The sequence below is a fragment of the Ostrea edulis genome, chromosome 6 (genome assembly GCF_947568905.1).
Source record: "Ostrea edulis chromosome 6, xbOstEdul1.1, whole genome shotgun sequence".
Taxonomy (NCBI): Eukaryota; Metazoa; Mollusca; class Bivalvia; order Ostreida; family Ostreidae; genus Ostrea; species Ostrea edulis.
In genome coordinates, this window is record NC_079169.1 from 36,862,060 (window position 1) to 36,887,304 (window position 25,245).

A 25,245-nucleotide genomic window follows, 5' to 3' on the forward strand; every position below is an offset into this window, starting at 1 on the left:
AATACATATTATAATGATAATTATTGTAAAGTTTTATGATAAAGTTAAAGTCTATAGGACTTGGGAGATTTAATATGTGATGTATACAGGTATAGAGTTATCTCCCTTGATATAGATCACCCATGTAATGCTATAATCGTATATTGGTTGTACATCAGTAATTATGTGAAATTATAGTATTCATGTTTTATATAGCATATTACTTAAAATTGTTAAACATTGTTGTTATAGGGTTTCATCATTGGACAATTCGTGCATTGCATGGTAACTCCTGAATAAACGTCTTGTCGAGAACCCAAACAGGTGTTCCTGTTATTACTTAAGGGAAAGAGAAACCTGTTACATATGTGCTCATGTTCTGGATAAATCACATCAACAATTAAATTCACTTTTTTTATTTTGAAATGAAATGGTCACAATTTTTAAAACATTTTTCAACAATATCACCCCATCCATGCACACAAATCGAACAGTAGATGAAAATATTGTAAATGTAACTCGGACAAAAATGTAACAACAGTAAATGACTCGTGTTCATAATGAACGAGTATAAATAATACGCGGGACGTATTTCAATTTATCAAAAATATTTAATGGCTGAAAATCTTGCATTCAGTTCTCTCTTCTTTACTTTCACTTTGTATGTTAACTGATGATTTCAAAGGACATAAATTGACAACAAATAGACTAAAATGTCAGCTAACCCAGGAAAACAAGGACCATCCATACACAGGTATAAATCAACAGGTTAATACAGGACCTGATGGGTGTATGATAACATACACAGGTATAAATCAACAGGTTAATACAGGACCTGATGGGTGTATGATAACATACACAGGTATAAATCAACAGGTTAATACAGGACCTGATGGGTGTATGATAACATACACAGGTATAAATCAACAGGTTAATACAGGACCTGATGGGTGTATGACAACATATACTGATGACTGACTAGATTATAAACTGCTAAGTAAGTTGTGCTGCTTAATTTTTTGGAAAAATGTGCTACAATTTTTTTTTCTCCACTTTTTTCGCTAAATGGACAATGTTGACAATAGCTAATCCCCAGCATCATCAAGTAATATGAAAAATAATTCTTCCATAATGCAATACATACCTAAACAAACTTAATAACGGGAACACAAAATTGTTGACAAATCCAAACAATAAATTGATTCATGATGCAGTAGAACCTAGTTTTTGTCCGCTTCTAGGTAGCATCCCAAACACGATTACATGAAACTGCAACAGAGACTACCACACCATGATGAAGATACCTAGAAATAAGTGCAGCAAGATCAAACAGCCTAAGCAATCAGTTAATAATATACAGATCTGTGACAAGTACCAAATGAATGAACCTTGCTGAAAACCCCAAATATTGAAGAGGTTGAGATTTCAAACATGTATGTGGACAACATGTGCACGAACCCATTTTTCGTATTTTGTCTGCATGTTGAGATTTTCATGACATGTAAAATAAATGTGTACGAGGACTTTGAGCAGTTAATGGATAAATATGTTCAAAATATGTTTAGATGAAACTAGAAATCCTATACAATGTTTAAAAATGAAATATCCATACATCAATCAGTTTTTATCGTAAAAGCTGAATGTACAAGTTTGTACTTGCGTGTAGATGCCACCTCACAAGTATGAGAACATGTAAAAACCTTGTCATCACCAAAAATGGTGATGTAATATGCGAGTAATTTTGGGGATTCCCTTATACCTGTACATGTTTGAAATCTCGACCCTCTAATTATCGATATCGGAGCACATGCTATACAATAAAATTTGGTACAACAAACACGCCTATAGCGATTCCTGCTTACAGCAAAGTCATTTTCCTTCCCTGTAGTTCTAAAACTTATTAAGAACTTATTGGAAATATAACGAATCAAAATTGTTTGTCCACAGCGCTTCACTATATGCCTGTTTAACTGTAAATGGAATTAAAAAAAATATATACAACCTTCTAACCCTAAATATTTACATTCACTTAATGTTTCGTTAGTGATAATATTAAAGTATTTCAATATATCATATTTCTCTTTAAAAGCATCCATTTTCATTTCAAATCAACGAGTATTTTTATCCTGTATTGTAGGGATTTAAAAATAATGAAAGTATAGGTTAACTTTAGCATGATCAGCGCTATAAATGATACAAATGACCTCTATTGTTAATTTTAACATGATCAGCGCTATAGATGATACAAATGACCTCCATTGTTAACTTTAGCATGATCAGCGCTATAGATGATACAAATGACCTCTATTGTTAACTTTAGCATGATCAGCTTTATAGATGATACAAATGACCTCCATTGTTAACTTTAGCATGACCATGCAGCGCTATAGATGATACAAATGACCTCTATTGTTAACTTTAACATAATCAGCTTTATAGATGATACAAATGACCTCCATTGTTAACTTTAACATAATCAGCGTTATAGATGATACAAATGACCTCCATTGTTAACTTTAGCATGATCGGCGCTATAGATGATACAAATGACCTCCATTGTTAACTTTAACATAATCAGCGTTATAGATGATACAAATGACCTCCATTGTTAACTTTAACATAATCAGCGCTACAGATGATACAAATGACCTCCATTGTTTGCATAACTCCACAATACATACAACCTCCATAAATCTTCCTTAAATAAAGTGAACTATTTACAGTCCTATAAACATGATTGTTTGTATAGCCCTATAATACATGTATAAATAACCTAGACATTGATTTCTTTAACAAAGAGAACTATTTACATTACATGAAATCTGAAGGAAAGAAAATTTATCTTCAAATGGAAAATACTGTCAAGTCAGCAAATTCTTTTTATAGGTTTATGAACTCGGTTATAAAAATATTGATTTTTCCTTTATCGATAAAGGAATCAATGCAATCCATTAATTATTAGGGCCTTAAGATTGTAGATCATAAAACTTTGAATGTAAAATACAGCAACATTTAAGCTTGCAGTTCCAAAGTTTACAATTGATTTTTCTTGGTATTCATTAACTTAACATACAGCGGTAACAACTCAAATACCGTGTAAGTGGTAGTTTTAGCGAGACACAAATTTAGCGATTTGTCCAGGAATCATGGGTATATATACTTTGCGAGAGCTTAGTTTAGCAACTTTATAATTCCAACAAAGATAACTATTACTCACGATAGGAGATAAATTGTTATCGATATTCAATTTTAGCAACCTCAATACTGGCTCTAATAATGCCAAAATTAAATCCTCATAAAATTTCTACTTACATGGTAATTGTCATTGTATTGAGAAGAAAACATGGCTACGAGACTTAAACCTCCATTTTATATTCCATTCACTGGATTTCGTTTGCATCAACACTGTATTGCAGTCTCTATGCTGTCACTGAGGATAAAGTGCATCTCATTCTGAGAATATGAATGTCGAAATTTACATGACCAAGTACTCTAATACCCACATAAGAATGACTGCTGAGGAATGTACACAGTACAAGGAATAAGACAAGGTTTTTAAAACATATTGAACAAAGTTTACAAACTTTCAATACCTCCTCATATGGAAATTTATGATTTTGATGAAATACTGGAATCAGAAAAAATATGATAGAAAATGTGGCTGAGTGTAATATGTTGTGCATAATGATGTATGACAATTATTTGTTTGCATGTATGACACACAAGCTATTCCTATTAAATAAGCAATCTTTATAACTCTGTCTTTTCTGTCTCTGAGGTCGAGTCTGCATAGGGTTCATCAATCTTTTCTAGACTTCCATGCCAGTGATTGTATGCTAACAAAGCCACATTCTTCCCAGCAATGGAGCTCATTTCCATGGCAGATGCTGCCAGTTCTATTGCATTCACATAATACAACTGATCGTGCAGCACAAAGGGGGGTAACTCCTCCCCAACTGTGGAATAATCAGGGTAGGCCATCATGGAAAACATCCTTATGTCCTTTTTACTAGTAAACATCTGTTTTATGTCATCTTCTTTTGGTGGTGAGTTGGAAAAAACTTTGTAAACCTGTGCCGGACTTCCAAGAACATCTGTCTTTTTGCCACAAGAATTGACTAGAATTGTGTCATTGCATGTTAAAATTTCCTCTGATAAGTCTTCAGGATTATCAACTCCAAAATATTTAGAGTTAGGAGTTCCATCTACAAATGTAGATGTCAGTTTATGATAATGTTGAGGAAAATTTTCAATGGGACTAGGGAAATCTTCAAAATCTATGTCTGACATTTCATCATGTAATGGTGTGGCAATGATAACTATATCATAATCTCTGTGTTGTTCTTTCTTTTCAGCATCAACATATTCCACTCTGTAAGTTTTGTCCTGGTACTGCAGAAGCTGCACTGACATGACGGTCCCCTGAATTACCTGAGCCTTGGCCTCTGTGACCAGTTTTTCTGGCACTTGTTTATTACCTCCCTTTACAGCCCACAGTCCTGGTTGTACCCCAGCTAAAGAAACAGCACCTGCAAAAATACAAACTAGCGTAAAAAATTTCTGCTACCATAAATCAACTTTAAAATTGCATCTCAATTCATTATAGCCAATGTGAAACAATATTTGTAACATGTGTAATTAATATAATTTGTGAGTGAGCCAGAATTTTCACCTTTTGCATAAATAACTGTGACAACAAAACATCTGTGTGAAAGGAATGCTGAATAATACATGTAGTAAGTTAAAAGTAAATGTGTATTACTGATACATATTTTACTAAGCATAAAATTGCTAAAACGCATCAAAGATGTGTATGGCCGAGTTGCAGTTTGGAAAATTATGCAGACTTGCATTCACGAAGTAAAAACATGCACGTATTTAATATAGTTTATGAGTATGAAGCTTTGAATGGCCACAATAGGTATTTAGTGTGATAATGACCTTGACCTTTGGTTTTTGGATTTCAAAAACAACAAGAATCTTGAATGTCATCAGGATTTGAAGTCTGATAAACATGCACCAGCAAGTACATGTATAAAACTTAGAGGCAAGCTCAAATCTACAGTATATAGTGAAAAAGAGACCTTGACCTTTTGACCTTCCTCTTTGTATGTGATCAAAATATGCAAGTCTGACAAAGACGCACCAAGTAGTATGAAAGTTAGAGACCGGACAAGCTCAAATCTATGGCATTTAGTGACAAAGAGACCTTAACTTTTGTCCTTTTGACCTCAAAATATATGGGAACCTTCCTCTTTTGGATGTGATCATGATATGTAAGTTTCACAAAGATGCCCCATGTAGTATGAAAGTTAGAGACCGGACAAGCTCAAGTCTATGGCATTTAGTGACAAAGTGACCTCGACCTTTAACCTCAAAATAAATAGGAACCTTCCTCTTTTGGATGTGATCATGTTATGTAAGTTTCACAAAGATGCCCCTAGTAGTATGAAAGTTAGAGACCGAACAAGCTAATTGTGGACGCCGCCTGCCCGCCCGACTGGATACCCATTCTTTGCCAATTTAAAAGCCGAGATTTGCTTCGCAACTCGGCTAATAAAGTAAATGTGTATTACTGATACATACTTTACTAAGTAAATGTGTAATACTGATACATACTTTACTAGGTAAATAAAGTAAATGTGTATTTCTGATACATATTTTACTAAGTAAATAAAGTAAATGTGTAATACTGATACATACTTTACTAAGTAAATATAGTAAATGTGTAATACTGATACATACTTTACTAAGTAAATAAAGTAAATGTGTATTACTGATACATACTTTACAAAGTAAACAAGAGGTACTGTGAGCAATGCTCACTAAGAATACCCCCCGCTTACCCCAATCTCCCAAAGGGTGTTGGTAATAGGTATAAACTACCTCTTTTCTGAGTGTAAAAAACAAATGGCATGACAAACCGAACCATATTGCTACTTCGATGTCCAGTGCGCGTAACCTTTGACCTTTTGACCCCAAAATCGATAGGGAACATCTTCATCCCATGGGTAGTCCATATGTATGATATGGTGACTGTAGGTGGAAAGGATAACGCTTTAGAGCCCGGAAACCATATTGCTACTTCGATGTCCAGTGCGCTTGACCTTTGACCTTTTGACCCCAAAATCGATAGGGAACATCTTCATCCCATGGGTAGTCCATATATATGATATGGTGACGGTAGGTGGAAAGGATAATGCTTTAGAACCCGGAAACCATTGCGTCTACAGACGGATGGACAGACGGATGGACGAACAACCCGATTCCAGTATACCCCCCCCCCCCCCCCCCCCCCCCACCAACTTGTTGCGGGAGGTATAATAAAGTAAATTTGTAATACTGATACATACTTTATTAAGTAAATATAGTAAATTTGTAATACTGATACATACTTTACTAAGTAAATAAAGTAAATGTGTATTACTGATACATATTTTACTAAATTAATATTTTGTGATTTTCACCATTTTAAAAGAATACATGTAACTACAAGCTATATTATGCATCACATTTCCTAAATTTTATACCAACCTACAAAACCTGGAATTTCTGTACTTTGACCGTAGTTTGTTCTCAAGGCCCCCATCACCATTTCATCAATAAACGCATCACCAAATCCTGCAGTCCTCATTACAAATTTGATGGATTTTTTCATGTAGGAAAGAAAAGCAGAATCCATAGCACCAATCAAATCGGGGACTGTTGTGTAGGCGTGTCCAGCCCTCTGAATGTCATAAATCCTGTAAACAGCAAAAAATAATAAGCCTAATAGAAAACATAAATATCACCAGGGTTTTACTCCATTAACACATTTCAATAATACTCTAAAGATTTTTTTTGGCATATTATAAAATTAATTACAAAAATCTTCTTTTGCAATTGATTTTATTCTTTACATTGATTAACTTGTGATATTAATGTGAATAAGAAGAATTTAATTAGGTAATTTTATATCCGTATAATATCACAAAAGTAATTAGGTTTATGAGTTTTTAGAACTACAGTGGAGCCTCGGTAATCCGGATGCCATTAATCCGGACCCTTCACCTTCCGGACGCTTTTTCTAGGGAACGGAATTTTTGTACATTATTTTGCATCATTAATCCGGAAATTCGCGTTCCGGATCTGGATGGTCATTTTTTACTACAAAACGTTAAAATGCATTGAAAATTGTACCGTTAATCCGGACGGTAATTTTTTTAGGGAATGTCTGAGTCAGACAATTTTAGCAAGGTGTAAATTATAAAGAAAACAAGCCCAACTATCTAATTGAAGCGATTACCTGTCAACATCTCCCTTTAATTAGGTGGTGTGTGATGATATGTTAGATAGCACGTGCCGATTGAGACACTGTATTGCCAAATGTTGCACCCAAGATCTGTATTGCGTGTAGTGTTGAATTTTGTAAATAAACCTGTAGCATATTATTCTAGCGTTCAATGAGTTTTATATTTGTCACAGTGTGAGAACGTCGCTTCTGTCGCTAAAATTTCAAATTGGTATATAACAGTTACACATTTTCAATTGTCCAGGTCTATAAAATAAACTTGGTTTATAATAGTTACACATTTTCAATTGTCCGGGTCTATAAAATAAACTTGGTTTATAATAGTTACACATTTTCAATTGTCCGGGTCTATAAGATAAACTTGGTTTATAATAGTTACACATTTTCAATTGTCCAGGTCTATAAGATAAACTTGTTTTAGTTACATATTTTCAATTGTTATTTTACATTTGAAAATTATCTGTGAAAGTAGCTGTCTATTGAGACTACAAAGTTTATCACAATTAATAATAATAATACATTTGTAAATAAGATTTATATAGCGCCTTATGTAAAACAAATTACTCTGAGGCGATTTACAAGGGTAGAGATGAGGAATGTAACAATAAAACACAATTAAATGAAATTAAAGGACAGTATGACATTTAAATCTTACATAGATCTGTAAAATTATCCAAATAAAACATTATTATTAAGATGCAAAGTACATGTACCTGTATCTAAAAAGTACTCTAAAATGTTTTAGGATGGTACGCTAAAAATATACAAAGATCAAACTCTCCGAACAATAAACACACTTAAAATACCAGATTTCTAAAACAGCGTGAAAAAAAAATAATAAAAGCTAAAACACTATTGGCATAAATGTTTTAGGGGAAAAAAAAACAAAATCACAGATCAAACATTAAAAGCAAGACGAAATAGGTGGGTCTTTAAATCTCTTTTAAAACAGTCGAGTTTCTGTACATTTTTAAGTGCACATGGCAGACCGTTCCAAAGTGTCGCTGCCGCCATGTCAAACCTCCTCTCCCCATAAGTCTTTGTATTGGTTACAGGGACTGTAACCAGACAGGCTGATTCTGATCTTACTGATCTCGCCGGTGTGTATGGTGTTATCAGTTTCGACAAATATCTAGGAGCCAGGTTGTGAAGGCACTTGTAAACATACAACAGAATTTTGTATTGAATACGATACTCGACTGGAAGCCTATGCAATTGGATCAGAACCGGCGTATTGTGTTCGTATTTTCCTGTCCGCATTACCACTCTGGCAGCAGTGTTCTGTACACGCTGAAGTTTGTTCGTGTATTGCTTGTTCACTCCATATAATAGGGCATTTCCATTATCTAATCTCGGTGTTACCAAAGAGTTCACAAGTATCTTATATAAGACCTCAGAGATGAATGGAAGATTGCTACCTATCCGACGGATATGCATCTAGCATGATCTTGCAACGGAACTACACTGCTTGTCCATAGTAAGTGACTTGTCAAAAATTGTCCTAAGATTTTTTACACAATCGACCTTAGTTATAATGTTTCCTCCGAACGAAATGTGGAAGTCAAAATTTTCAGATCTATTTCGTTTCAGAATGAACACCATGAGTTCTGTTTTGTCCTGATTCAGCTTTGATAGGTTTGAACCCATCCAGTTGCGAATATCTGTTAAATATGCCACAAGTCATTCTGAAATATCATCCCTGCTGTTACGTGGTTCAACCGCAATATATATCTGACTGTCATCAGTGTAGCAATGATAATCCATGTTGTGAATATTACATATATGACAGATATCTGGGTTTACTAAACAGACAGTAAAGTCGAGGCTCGAGAACGGAATCTTGCGGGACGCCAATCTTTATTTCTTGGGATTTGGATAATTCAGAACTGATGGCCACACACTGACGTCTACCACTCGGCTATGATCTGATCCAAGATAAAGCTGACCCAGATATACCGTAAGTATAGTCAATTTGTTGAAAAAGAATCTGATGGTCAATAACATCAAATGCGGCTGAGAGATCCAATATCACCAGAATACAACAACTACGTCGTGATGCACTTTCAATAAAGCACAAAAGCAGTCTCGGTTGAGTGGCCAGACCGGTACACTGACTGCTTACTATCCATTAAGTTGTTCGTGTTTAGATGCTTATTAATTCTTGCCGAAACTACTTTTTCAACAATTTTGGACACAAAAGAGAGATTTGAAACTGGATGATAGTTCTTCAGGTTTTCCTTATTTAATCCAGGTTTCTTTAAGAGTGGTTCACCATTGGATAGTTGCCTGTTTGAAGATGTTTGGAACAGATGAATCACTAAGAGATTTGTTGACTAAAGATGTTACCATCGGAATAAAGCTTTCTATACATTGTTTTAATAGGTATGTTGGTATAGGATCAATTTCACAGCTCTTAGAAGGCAAACTCATCAGAAGCTTCCTAATTTCCTCAGGAGATGTCGGAGAAAATTCAATTAACGGGTCACCAGTAAATTTTATATCAGCTTATAAGACATGCAGAATTTCCAGTTGTATCGTTTTGAGATTGTAAAGTGTCTCTGAAAGTTTGAATTTTACCAAGAAAATAATTTCCAAAATCATTCAACAAAAAATCGCTGAAACGCATCAAAGATGCATATGGCTGAGTTGCAGTTTGGAAAATTATGCAGGCTTGCATTCACGAAGTAAAAAAATGCACGTATTTAATATAGTTTATAAGTATGAAGCTTTGAATGGCCACAATAGGTATTTAGTGTGATAGTGACCTTGACCTTTGGATTTCAAAAGCAACATGAATCTTGAATGTCATCAGGATTTGAAGTCTGATAAACATGCACCAGCAAGTACATGTATAAAAGTTAGAGGCAAGCTCAAATCTACAGTATAGAGTGAAAAAGAGACCTTGACCTTTGACCTCAAAATAAATAGGAACCTTCCTCTTTTGTATGTGATCAAAATATGCAAGTCTGACAAAGACGCACCAAGTAGTATAAAAGTTAGAGCCCAGACAAGCTCAAATCTATGGCATTTAGTGACAAAATGACCTTGACCTTTGGACCTCAAAATAAATAGGAACCTTCCTCTTTTGGGTGTGATCATGTTATGTAAGTTTCACAAAGATGCCCCTAGTAGTATGAAAGTTAGAGACCGGACAAGCTAATTGTGGACGCCCATCCTTTGCCAATTTAAAAGCTGAGATTTGCTACGCAACTCGGCTAAAAACCGGTCACTATCAGCGACTGGTAAAAATTAAATAACTTCGTTGTTACCACCAAGAAGTTTGTTTGTAAGTTTGAACAACTTTTTTCTATTATTTCCACATTCCAATATGCCTTTTAAATAATATTCCTGTTTACTTTTGAAAATTGCAGTAACTGTTTCCTTGTAAATTTGACGATGTATTTCTAATTTGGTTCGTCTTCAAACCCTTTCGGCTTTATGTTTCTCCCTTTTAGCGGAATGTAGCTCCTCATTATACCATTGCGTGTTTGGTTGTATAGTAATTGTTTTGGTTTGCATTGGTACATGTTTTTCAATAGTCAACCGAACACCCTCATGATACAAATCAACTAGATCTTCATGACTAAGATTATCAGAACTTGGTGTGACTGACTCCTTGATAATGTCCTTCGCAAATTCACAAATACCAATTTTCCAGAATTTTTTAAACTCACTGTTTTGCCCTGTTTTGGTTGTTTGCACAAGTGAATCAAAGAAGTTATGCCTTTGTGATAGCCATATGGCAATCCTCTAGAGTCACAAATAAAAATGATCATCCACAGTCGGCGTTGATTGCAAAACATGGCCATTTTCTCTGGTAACTACCACATCAAGAATATGTCCATGGAGTTGGTTTGTTAACCAGTTGCTTCAGACCATGCTAATGTAATGATTGTAGAAATTTTTGAGAGTGTTGGTCATTTTGAATGTCTAAATGAAAGTTCAAATCTTCTGTAATTACAAGCTCTTCCGGTGCGAAAGCGTGATGACTTTTAAAAGTATTGTGACCATTCATCACAAAATGCAGGTACTCTGAGTTTATTTGATTTAACTTACTTCATGGAACAATTATATAACTTACTGCAACAATTATATAACTTACTGGAACAATTATTCAACTTACTAAAACAATTATATAACTTACTGAAATAATTATTTAACTTACTAAAACAATTATTTAACTTACTGAAATAATTATTTAATGTTGTAAAACTCTAGTAGCCGTCCATTGAGACTATCAAATAAAATGTGATTAAATATTCAGTAAGAGGCCAGGGGTAGATCTTATTTTAAAATTTTATATTCATTTAATGTTGATTTCTGAATGATATCACCTATATGTACTACACACACACACGCACGCACACACACCATCTTACCTCATAAATTTAGCAAGGAGTTTTTCATTGATCCAGTTGTCAATGTTATAAATATCCATGCCATATCTCCAGAAAAGCTTGGCCAGTGTAACCACCCTATATTTATTGCTTGTAATCCTCATGGAACTTCCATCAAAAATCCCAAATGATCCCATATCACCATTTACATGTTCCAGACCTGATGAATATTAAAACATGTCTTTTTTTTTTCATTCGCCATCACATGTAAAATGGATAAGTTCTCATTGGCTATAACAGTGTCAAATGTTAAAATGAATATCAAATGTATCATTAATTAGTTATTACAACATCATTTGGTATAATCACTTAAAATATGTAGCTATATATTACAATATCATTTAGACTAGTGTAATTTTTGTGTTTATTCCCTTAAAGTAATTCCACCCTCCTGTGATGTCATCATATTTTGCAATATCAATGATTTATTTAGGTTTATGCATGATAGGAACATAAATTTTGTTGGAGTCTTTTCCGATAGTTATTGTAAAAAATCTTGTTAAAAATAAACTATTTTAAAAGTCTAAGTTATAGATGAATAATCAATGATACGTTTCAAAATATTGAATCCAAGGACAATAACTCTGTTTCTATTGATTTCTTTATCAAGTCTATTATGCGATAGATTTCCTTTATTTTTTTTTACAACATTTAGTACATTTTTGTGAAGATACAGTTTCATGAAATTGTTATGAATGCTACTATATCGTCATAACCAGTTTGTATGAAATTTTGATAACGCTGTTTAGGAAAATTGCAATTTTCTGACTGTGATATATGATTCGGTTTATGTATGTCTCGTATCTTAAAAAGTGTGATGATCGACCTATGTATTTTATTTGATAATTTGTTAGTTTTAACTCTAATGAATGGAAATAAATACATTTTTCAAACTTGTATCAGATAAAACTGCGAGTATGGAGTTACCTTAAATGAATAATATACTGAATTAGGTTTAAATTCTATATTGTGGTAGAATTAATATACATTGTAAATCAGTCTGGTTAGCCCAGTGGTTAGATCACTTCCTTAGTACTGTAAGGGTCTCAGACTGAATTACTAATTGATCCAATGATGGATCCCCCCCACCCTTTCTTTGCTTCAATAACTTAGTAATGTTCATACAACCTTCTGTAATACAATCTAGCTGACTTTACATTACTATCTGCCACAATCAGGAACTATCAAAATACACTAACTCTGAATCAAAATACACTAACTCTGATACAAACCTGGTAATATACCCCAAGTAGTTTTGTATAGGAACAATTAAAATGGGATGCAAATGAAATGTGGCAAAAATTATATAGCATTGAGAAACGTTGTATATCTCCTTTTAGATGAAAAGCCTCCAAGTTTGAATTCATAAGTTAAATGAATTTGTTACCTAAAGAAAGGTCTTGTCAAAAGAAACACACATGTGAAATATGAAAGCCCTATCACAAACCATTCAAAAGTTATGGCCTAGGTTAAAAGTTTTTCTTTAAGTAGGTCAAGCTTCAAGATGAAGGTTGCAAGGTCAAAACCACTGATACCAAAAGAAAGATCTCATTACAAGGAATACACACGTGAATTATGAAAGTTCTGTCAAGACAGGAACACAGAAACATCCATGCCATAAAACAAAAACATTCATTTTTATACAACAATCGTTAGATGAAGGTACACCCTGTAGTCCATTCAGTTAAAAAGAGGAATAGGTACACCCTGTAGTTTCTTCAGTTAAACAGAGGAGAACAATTGGTACACCCTGTAGTCCTTCAGTTAAACAGAGGAATAGGTACACCCTGTAGTTTCTTCAGTTAAACAGAGGAGAACAATTGGTACACCCTGTAGTCCCTTCAGTTAAACAGAGGAATAGGTACACCCTGTAGTTTCTTCAGTTAAACAGAGGAGAACAATTGGTACACCCTGTAGTCCCTTCAGTTAAACAGAGGAATAGGTACACCCTGTAGTTTCTTCAGTTAAACAGAGGAGAACAACTAGTACACCCTGTAGTCCCTTCAGTTAAACAGAGGAATAGGTACACCCTGTAGTTTCTTCAGTTAAACAGAGGAGAACAATTGGTACACCCTGTAGTCCCTTCAGTTAAACAGAGGAGAACAACTGGTACACCCTGTAGTCCCCTCAGTTAAACAGAGGAGAACAATCTGCATCTTTTAGGCAAAAAACATACACACTGAAATTGTAAACTTAGTTACATGTCACATATGGAACTTACCCAGTAATTTGGTGAAGTTGACCATGTACATGTTTTTAGGATGAATGACTGCCCCTCCAGCCTCGAACTGCTGGTTACCAATGGAAATGGTGGCCAGTCTTCCTCCCACTTGCCTCTTCTCAAAGATGTCAATTTTTGCATCATCACCAAAGAGTTGTCTGAGGAAGTAGGCAGTGGAAGTCCCTCCAATACCTCCGCCAACAATGCCTGTATAGTAAGATATCAAAGTTATTCAGTGGAGGTCCCTCCAATACCTCCGCCAACAATGCCTGTATAGTAAGATTTCAAAGTCATTCAGTGGAGGTCCCTCCAATACCTCCGCCAACAATGCCTGTATAGTAAGATATCAAAGTCATTCTAGAGCTTTTGAGCACAGTACTACATATTATAGTGTGTGTAAAGTATTCATACATTGTTCAAAATATTACAGGAACTCTCATAGTCTCATAGTCAAGATCTTAGTCCAGTCAATTTCATTGTAAATGTTTCATTCAGTTTTAAATTGACATCTAATTTTTTGCTAAAACATTTTCAAATATCATACAAACAGATATAGAATAGGTAATTAACTATCTAACAGATATAGAATAGATAATTAACTATCTAACAGATATAGAATAGATAATTAACAATCTAACAGATATAGAATAGATAATTAACTATCTAACAGATATAGAATAGATAATTAACTATCTAACAGATATAGAATAGATAATTAACTATCTAACAGATATAGAATAGATAATTAACTATCTAACAGATATAGAATAGATAATTAACTATCTAACAGATATAGAATAGATAATTAACTATCTAACAAGTGATAATTTCCCCTTGGGGTATATATCTACATGTACCTCATCAATTAGTGTGTGGATCATTTGCATATTAATCAATTTATATTACATGGATATTACACCTTTTAACACACTTTGGACTCCTAGTGCTCTCACAAACAACTCGATGTTTACAGTATGCTTGAAAAAGAACATTTACAACAAATCTGTACAAATACCAGACTTCATGCTAGTTATACGACATAATCAGCATAAATTTGTAAAATGTTACAGTGCCAGTATTCGTGCTAGTTAAGCCTAATTAGAAGTGCATATTTTTAAAATAAAACTCCCAAAATGTCTAAATTATTGAATAGTAAAAAAAAACCTGTATATCATTGTACATACCTCACTCCTCACAGAATAGTAGTGAAACTTTAAAGTTAAAAGAAGTGACAAACAAAAAATCCCCCAATCACAGGTCTCAACCAGGATAAAATACAAGCTGTGTAATTTGTTATTATTAGTGTTGAATAATCAGAAAAATTTCATAATCAATAATTGGTCAAAATCAGAAGAACTGTATTGATAAATGATTGGTATTTACACATAGTTGATAAATCTTGTTGTTTTTGGGAGTTATTTCTTTTTAGTTTTATGGATATACATGTGCAACATACACGCATCTATTAGCCTATTAACGAGGGAAGACATGGGTTTTTTTTTCTAGCCATGACACCCAGATTTGCTTTAACTTAAGAAACCAAAATAATTTCAAGACATCTGACCTTGGCTTTCACTGGGCAGGGATATATATCAGCTATCAATTAATCTGATACTCTTCTGACTCTTAGCCTCCGGCCGCTTTTATATCGCGACATGGGTGTGGGAGAGTCAGTGCTGATTACCTTTAGATCTAATATCCAAGACGCGAGGATTAGGTTATCAAATGATTATTCTACAAGTTAATCAGGACTAATATGATGCTAATGCTGTGATAAAAGCTCTACCACTGACAAATGAAGCATCACTTAACTTTGGTTGCCTCCTTGCCATTTCTTTGTGCATGATGTCAGCACACAAATACACAAAATTCCAATTGGCGGCAAAGTAGTCATGATTAATCTGAAGAATACTCATTCAATAACTGAATCCTATCTAGATCTGCGAAATAAAGTTGTCAACGGTAGGCAAAGCAGAGATTCTAGCTGGTGTCGCTAAATTTCCACTTTTCAACAAGGAGTCCACTCTGACTCTCCTCTAAATGTCACAATATAAAAGCGTCCAGGGTAAATCTTGGATTAGTTATCAACTTCATGATTCTCGAGATGATTTCAATATCCATGATGATGATAACGGAAGCCTTCTCCCTTTTCAAACGTATTAATGTAGTTGGTTCGTTTATTGTGGGTTTGTGTTCGGGCGACAATTAGTGATGGGCAGATGGATAATTGGATTAATCAGATACACCTTTTCGATTATTAATCGACAAATAATCAAATTTCATTCATTTCAAATTTATGGCATAAATATATTAAATTTACTTTATTTTTTACCCTAAATATTATTAGCTCTTCTGAGCCGAAGGCTCAAAGAGCTAATGCTATGGCCATTTGTGTGGTGTGCGTAAACTTTTTAGAAAAAGGGCTATAACTCAAGAACCCCTTGGCCAATTTTTTTCAAATTTGTTACAGGGTATCATTGGCCCAAGGGCTTTCATACATACTAAATAGAGGGATGTGACCCTTTAACAAGGGGAGATAATCAGGAAAATACAAACAAAAGTAGTGGTTGCTAAAAAATCTTCTTCTCAAGAACCACAGGGCAGATTATCACCAAACTTACACATAAGGATGAGGATATGTTGTAGATTAAAAATTGTTCAAGGCATTACCCTGGGGCAAAGGGCGTGGTCTCAAGGTCACTTCAAAGTTGACCTAAATTTATATTTCCTTAAATCTTTGATATTTTAGTCATTATAAGGACTAGGATCATCAAATTTTGACAGTTGATGCATCTTAGGACCTTGTGTCAAGTTGTCTCAAAAGTAGGTCACGGTGACCTACTTTTTGAATTTTGCAGGTATTTATTTTAAAATTAATTTTGATGCATATCTTGGACACTTTGAAGCCAATGATCATCAAAACTTGTCAGTTGGTGGATCATGGGACCTTGAAATGCGTCAACTGAAAAATAGGTCACCGTGACCTACTTTCTGAATTTTATGGCTTATCATTTATAGATATATTTTAAGTTGTTATTTCAAATACCGAGAGGTTTAGAATCATCAAATCTTGTAAGTTGATGCATCTTGACGCCTTGAAACATATTTATAAAAAAGTAGGTCACAGTGACCTACTTTTTGAATTTTGCAGATATTCAAATTTCACATTTTCAATTTTAGATGCATATTTTGGGCACTGTAAAACCTAGGATCATCAAACTTTGTCAGTTGATGCGTCTTCAGTCTTCGGTTTGTGTCGACCAAAAAGTAGGTCACCGTGACCTACTTTTGGTATTTGACAGCTAAATTACTATATTTCAGACACTATTTGACCTACAATCATCAAACTTTGTCAGTTGATGCATCTTGAGTCTTCGGAGTGTATCGACCAAAAAGTAGGTCACTGTGACCTACTTTTGGCATTTGACAGTTATATTTATTTATTTCAGTCACTAATTGACCTACAATCATCAAACTTTGACAGTTGATGCATCTTGAGTCTACGGAGTGTGTCAGTTGATGGGTCTTGCATGTTCGAAGGGTTTCGACCAGAAAGTAGGACACCTTGACCTACTTTTGGAATTGGACGGCTATATTTATATATTTCAGATACTATTTGACCTACAGTCATCAAACTTTGTCAGTTGTTGGGTCTTGCATGTTCGAAGGGTTTCGACCAAAAAGTAGGTCAACTTGACCTACTTTTGGAATTGGACAGCTATATTTATATATTTCAGATACTATTTGACCTACAATCATCAAACTTTGACATTTGATGCATCTTGAGTCTACGGAGTGTGTCAGTTGATGGGTCTTGCATGTTCGAAGGGTTTCGACCAAAAAGTAGGTCACCTTGACCTACTTTTGGAATTTGACGGCTATATTTATATATTCAGATACTATTTGACCTACAGTCATCAAACTTTGTCAGTTGTTGGGTCTTGCATGTTCGAAGGGTTTCGACCAAAAAGTAGGTCAACTTGACCTACTTTTGGAATTGGATGGCTATATTTATATATTTCAGATACTATTTGACCTACAGTCATCAAACTTTGTCAGTTGATGCGTCTTGCATGTTCGAAGGGTGTCGACCAAAAAGTAAGTCACCTTGACCTACTTTTGGAATTTGACGGCTATATTTATATAATTCAGATACTATTTGACCTACAGTCATCAAACTTTGTCAGTTGTTGGGTCTTGCATGTTTGAAGGGTGTTGACGAAAAAGTAAGTCACCTTGACCTACTTTTGGAATTTGACGGCTATATTTATATATTTCAGATACTATCTGACCTACAGTCATCAAACGTTGTCAGTTGATGGGTCTTGCATGTTCGGAGTTCGCTGACCAAAAAGTAGGTCACCATGACCTACAATTGGAATTTGACAGCTATATTTCAATATTCAGATTGTAATTGGCTTAAAATCATCAAACTTTGTCAGTTGATATTTCTTGGGTTCTCAAAATGTGTAAACCAAAAAGTAGGTCACATTGACCTACTTTTTTTGAATTCTTAGGATTTAACTAAAGATTCAGAATACTAAGAGGCTAAGAATAGAAATGGTGGGGTTGTACAATTTATCAGAAGAGCGATTCTAGGCCCTTGGGCCTCTTGTCTTAATTAGAATAAAATAATTCAAAATTAGATGTTAAAAATCAATATATGCACCCAGGGGTGCATGAGCCGAGTTGCATGGGATACATTGTAAAGTCAGGAATGATTTGGCATATTTATAATTGTGAATTTTCAGATTTAAACTTTTAGAGTTATCACGCAGATCCAGATATTTCTAAAATTTTCAATCTTTTTTCAGGACTGTGACCTTGACCTTTTTTCTCCAAAATCAATAGGGGGTCTTCCTAACCTGCTATTAGTAACAACCACGCTCGCTAGGTGGCGCGTCATGTTCTATTTTTATTTCTACAGGAAAAGTGGGACGAGGTTCCACCCTGTTTTTTACGGGCTAGTATGGATAAACCTAGAGCCTACGAATGATGCGAAGTTGATCGTTCGGATCTAAAATAGCTATATTTAGCGTATCTCACATGATTAGGCACATTCCAGAAAATACCTTTGAGATTGAAGTGATTAAGCAGAGCGAGTATATGTAAACATTTACTTAATGGTGAAATACGCAACAAAGAATGACATATTAATACATTTTATGCATGAATAAATTATACTGAGGTCAAACATGGACGATAATTGCCCGTGTTTATATAGTATTTGATTGATTTAGATATCCAAGGAAAGATAACTCCCATTATTAACGTACTCACAACGTACCGGTGGTATACAATAATACAATGTTTATACATTTCTGAATGATGAGTGAATCTTTATTTTCATCAGAATCTTTTCCATCACACTCGCAGACCAGGTCCCCATACCCCTACCAGTGTCAATCTGTGACTGATAGCAGTGCAGTATTCAATTTGATATAGTGTAGAGGAAATTCGAAATATGGTAGTGCCATTTCTTCCTCACTGAATTAGCTGGATTTTTAACGTTTAAAGAAAAGTGGGGTATGGACTGGGGGGTTAAAAATGCTATTTGCCAAATTTTCAACAATATTAATTACAAGGCAAGGCAAAAGGGGTCATAATTAAACTACAGATGATGCAATTTTCACTTGCAAGTTGCACTGCCGCTAGTTACACTTAATTAGTGACTTACTTACAGATAAATAAAGTAACTTACAAATATTTTTATTTATTTATTTATCTATCATTTCATTTCATTTTTTTAATATCATGGTTTGTACTTGAAGAGTCATCGCAATAAAGGGACATTACATTAATTATTAGTGTTACAAAAAAATCTGATCATGCAGTTTTTAAATTTCTGAATTTTGAAAAAATAAATAAATAATAGATTCTGATAACACTCAGCCCCTCGACTGGCCAGAGAGTTCTGCTTCTGTTAGTTCTGATGCAACTAGCTCAGCCCCCAGACTGGCCAGAGAGACTGTCCACTGTTTCGTTAAATTCTGATAATGATGCAACTCAGCACCCCCCCCCCCCCCCCCAACAGCTCTCGGAAAAGACTTGCTGATGTTTAATAAATCAGTTTTCCTATTAATTTTACTTTTGCTCCTGTTCATCAGTTCATTAGGCTATGGCCCAATCTGATTAAATTTAAGATCGTTGATCCGCTCCGTATTCCTCTTCCTTTCCTGTATCTGTGAAGTCCAGAGGTGAGATATATTCTTTCCAAAACAAGTAAGAATGTTCATGGAACAATTTAGTATTAATTGTTTTCCTTTTATGTTGTATGCCTTATTTCAAGAAATAACTTTCAGGTCACTTTTTAATGTAAAATGGAACATTTTCCATTTTTGACAACCTGATGGTAGGGGTGTTTAAGACACTATACCTCATTTTCTGTAAGGAAGTGGAGTAAAAGGAATTCAGATTTGGATTCAGCATACTCAAAATTGGTAATTACACCTGCTTTTTATTGTTTTGGGTAATTGTGTTTCAAGGAATAAAGTTGGGTCACTTTTTGATGCGAAATGAAACATTTTCCGTTTTTGGCAACCTGACGGTAGGGGTGTTTAAGACACTATACCTCATTTTCTATAAGAAATTGAAGTAAAAGGAATCCAGATTTGAAATCAGCATACTCAAAATTGGTAATTGCACCTGATTTTTATTGTTTTGGGTAATTTTTAAAAAATGGGTGGTGGTTGCTACTGCTATCCAACAATATAACCAAGTTTCATTTGATTCAGTTTTAAACTTTTCAAGTTACATTTGATTTAAATTAAAAATTTTCGAGTTATCCTCCTGAAACCAATTTTTTTTTCGAATTTTAAATCTATTTTTGGTCACTGTGACCTTGACCTTTCACCATTTTTCTCCAAAATTGATAGGGGTCTTCCTTACTTAGTACCCAACAATATATCTAAGTTTCATTTGAATAGATTGTAAACTTTTCGAGTTATCATCCGGAAACCAATTGTTGACGCCCGCATCACCAAACCAATAATCCCATACTTTAGATCTCGATTTTGTTTTCATGGGATAGGAATAGAGCTCTAGACTTCTGTTTTTGTTCTTATGGGATTCAGGTTAGAATAGGGCCTCAGTACCCCTTGCAGCTGCTTGTCGTAAGAGGCAAAATCCGAGGCCCCATGTCACAGCAGGTGTGGCACAATAAAGATCCTTCTCTGCTCAAAGGCTGAAAGCGCCGAGTATCTGCCTAAAGAGGTATAGCGCATTTGCTGATGATACGGCCGACTCAGAAATCTAAATGGAAAACACCGGTTTCCAATAATAGACTGGCGTGTTATATTTAAATATAAGGCCAACGTTTTTGAAGTTTCGTTAACCAAGATAAATAACTGCCGCAGTTTAGCATTACTGACATTTATATGAGTCATTCTTTACTTAATAAACCATTTCCCTATTTGGAATGATGAACAGTACAATATTTTCATAGACCTGTGCATTCATATTACACAACAATCCTTTTACATATGGCATTACTTAACTCACTGTTCTGACATGACTGCAGCGTCTTTAATAGATGTCATCAGTTCATTTGCCATTGGTTGATAATTCGAGTGTTTATCTTTGCCTAAATATCATATGACAGTTGCTACATGAGTTTTTATTTTTTTATTTTTTTTTTTTGTATAACAGTTCTTTTCCTCCCTTGACTTATTACATGCTGTGCATTTGTGTCATTTTTCTTGTAGTATTTGTTTAGCTTTTCGTCAGCCACATTACGGTTTGGAATTCCTGTGTACACAGGAACATGTTCGTGTAAACAAGCGGAACTACAATGATTTCGGAATAAATTCCCTTACTTTAAGTCGTAACTTGCAAATATTAGAAGTTATGATGAAAATGACTAATATTTGTTATAATATATGTATCACATTTACCCCCCCACCCCCCCCCCCTCCTCAAGAAAACGACCCCAAAAATGAAAAGCAAAAAAAAAAAAAGACTGGAAAAATATTGGACTTGAACTCTAGGAATGTATGGTTTAAGTGTAAGATTACCGAGCACCTAAACCACTAGGCCACCCAGGCTTGTAAGTTTAAAGGTTTAACTTTTGACAGGCTGCTAAATCTCAAGGTAAATTTTGAGAACTATATTTTCATATTTTAGCCATTTTCAACAAGAGGGCCACCTTAAACCAAATTTCCTCAAACTGACTTATATACAGTCATAAGCAGGTAAAACAACTTCAGTGTTTTATTTCTGGTTTAAGGTGGCCTTTTGCAACAGTTTGCAATTTTTTATGCCCATTAAGTTACATCTACTATATACTCTACATAATCATGGTGATGCTTAAGCTTGTCAAATAAATATACTATCAACATATCGATATCTTTATTAAGTAATTTGGGTAAACACAAGTATAAACTGACATTGTATAGCAGAATATTTGTAAACAAGATGTGTTTGTGAAACACAAATGCCCCCGATAATGGCCAATTCCAAAGATGGCCAAGGTCACAAGGGCAAATTATATTGGTACCAGTAGAAAGATCTTGTCAAAAGAAATACTCATGTATAATATGAAAGCTCTAATATTTACCATTTAGAAGTTATGACCAATGTAAAAAAAATTAAAAGTAAGTTAAATGTCAAGGTCAAAAGGTTTAATACCAACGGAAAGGTCTTGTCACAAGGAACACTCATGTGAAATATCAAAGCTCTATCACTTATTGTTCAAAGGTTATTAGCAAGGTTAAAGTTTTCAAAAAGTAGGTCATACTCCAAGGTCAATGTCACAGGGTCAAAAATATTGGTACCCACGAAAAAGTCTTGTCACATGGAACACTCATGTGAAATATCAAAGCTCTATCACTTACTGTTCAAAAGTTATTAGCAAGGTTAAAGTTTTCAAAAAGTAGGTCATACTCCAAGGTCAAGGTCACGGGGGTAAAAAATGTTGGTACCCACGGAAAGGTCTTGTCACAAGGGATACTCATGTGAAATATCAAAGCTCTATCACTTACTGTTCAAAAGTTATTAGCAAGGTTAAAGTTTCAGACAGAATTACAGAATGACAGACAGGACAAAAACAATATGCCCTCCGATCTTCGGTCTCGGGGGCATAAAAAAGCAGGGGAGGTTGACATCTGAGTGACTCAGGTGATATATTGGAAAAAGAAACTTGATAAACTGTACTACCAAGAATTTTGCAATCAATAAAGATTTCTATCTTTTAAAAACTTTTGTTATGTGTGATGTAAAATTACAACAATATCTAGGCCATCACATGCCGTGATTATCCGGAATTTCTCAGTGTCAATTTTGATTTTACAGCGATAGTTCAGCAGCAATCGTAACTACTCGGCTATTTCCGTAACCGCAAATGAACATCGTATGTGGATCAACACAATCAGAGTTGGTTGTTACGTATACATAAACGTAACTTTGACGTCACAGTCGTACGTTACACTATGAAACGTGAACTTTCAAATGCATTTAAGATATTATACACATCTAAGGTATTGTACCACTTTCAATTTCCACTTACATGTTATGTATTAGAGTGAATAAGACGTTAATGATACCAAAACTGAATCTGTGATGAAAATATAAATAACATATTATTCAGGGATTCGGTTCTGGCCTTTTAACTCTCATCCACGGGTGCGCTTCTGGCGAAGAAATGCATCAATTTGATGCAATTCTTGCACCAATCCACATCCGAGTCTTCTTACCGGTTACGGAAAAAGACGAGCGCGTGATCCGATTGGTTCAACAGCATATGGCGTGACATCACACAAAAACTTATGGAGAGTGAATATTTTCGAAAGTGTGTTTATTTTGGATTTTAGTGTAATTGACGGCAATACTTCTCATTACCAGATCATTAGAGTTATGGCACTTTGATGACTTTTGTGCGTCATTGGTAAGAAAATGCACAAGTCTCGCGAGTAAGTGCGAGATTACTGGGACATAAACGAAACGTTCATAGCAACCCCCCCCCCCCCTTTTTTTTAAGTTAAAGTACATTGTGTATCTTTAAATAGAATAGCCATTGGTCAAACTGCATTTTTAAATATTCTAACACTAGTTTATCAAGGATGTTACATGTTTTTTAAAACTCTACTACACCTAATTTTAAAAATTCCAAACAACGATGTTCTCTGTCCTAAGGCAGTCAATCAATATTTTGTAATTTTCAAAATAGCTTAGATGTCGTTTGGAAACGCATTTGTTGTGTTAATTAGTGTTATAAACGTCTTAAAAAATGCAGTTTGGCAAATATATAACTTATTCTAAAATATTGAAAAATGAGAGAGAGAGAGAGAGAGAGGGGGGGGGTGTACATGAACGATTACAAAGTCCATGCCCATATGAACCTGTCCAAATTGTATGATAAAATGGAATGTCTTCATAGTCTGACAGAATAATTCTAATAACATATGAATCCCATTAATTACAAGAAAAGTTATTGTGTCGGATGTGCATTTTGGTTTTTCCCTTCACATTCTTCTTGCGATTGATGCTTTATACCTGTCAGATTCTTCACATAGTTTAATAAGTTCGTCTGTTTTCTTGTAAGAATAATCAATTCCTAACTTTGCCTTTAGAATTTTAATCAGTGTCATGGTTTGCAGTCGGTTATACATGTAACATGTATTCGATACCATAATTTATATTACGTATGCGTAAGTAATTTTTACGTATGTTGTCCCGGTAGCACGACTTTACGCGCCTTTAATTTGAAGAGTTCCACTAATGGAAATGATAAGTATTAAAACACCCGGGTGATCGATCCAGAAATCAGGTGGGGCACATCGACTGATGTTATTTATACAGGGTACAGCTATGTTTTTTACGCAATATAGCACCGGAGCAGATTTTGCCGAAATCGCGTTGCATTCCTGTCGCTTCGCTCGCGAAGCTCAGTGGTAGTATTTATGCCCATTTCTCATATATTTCTACTTTATTGATAAAATTGCCGACTCCTGTGATATATTTAATCTTGATTTTAGCAAATAATTTTGTTGCTGAATATGAAAACCATTGCATAATTACGATTCTATACTGCCATTGGACACCTGACATTTACTGAATGCAAAATGCAACAGCTGTTAACTTGTACTTTCCTTATCCGATATACAGTAATATCACTTGAACAGATGATATTGCTGAGACGTAAATGTTAAGTTGATAGGCTTAATTGAAGATATTGTTTACCTATTGAAGGCGATTCTTTTGCTTCATTAGAAAGCGTAATTGGCAGGAAACATCCCAAAATAATAAATCGCAAAGGCCACATACTACCACCGGAAGCTGACATATTTTAGTGTTTATTTTACATTGTATTTTTCGTATAAAATATTTGAATGTGACTAAGCTGCTTTTATAATCAATTTAAA

General features: G+C 34.5%; 1 protein-coding gene across 1 annotated transcript; it reads right to left on the bottom strand.

Moving 5' to 3' along the window:
* Positions 1-379: 379 nt before the first annotated feature.
* On the bottom strand, positions 380-25,183 carry LOC125646162 (prenylcysteine oxidase 1-like). The gene is made up of 5 exons (XM_048872334.2): positions 25,064-25,183; positions 13,889-14,095; positions 11,650-11,827; positions 6,514-6,722; positions 380-4,508 (listed from the first exon to the last, which is right to left on the bottom strand). Exons 1-5 carry the CDS (start codon positions 25,164-25,166, stop codon positions 3,730-3,732), a joined length of 1,476 nt encoding a protein of 491 aa, XP_048728291.1. The 5' UTR covers positions 25,167-25,183; the 3' UTR covers positions 380-3,729.
* Between the last annotated feature and the right edge of the window lie 62 nt (positions 25,184-25,245).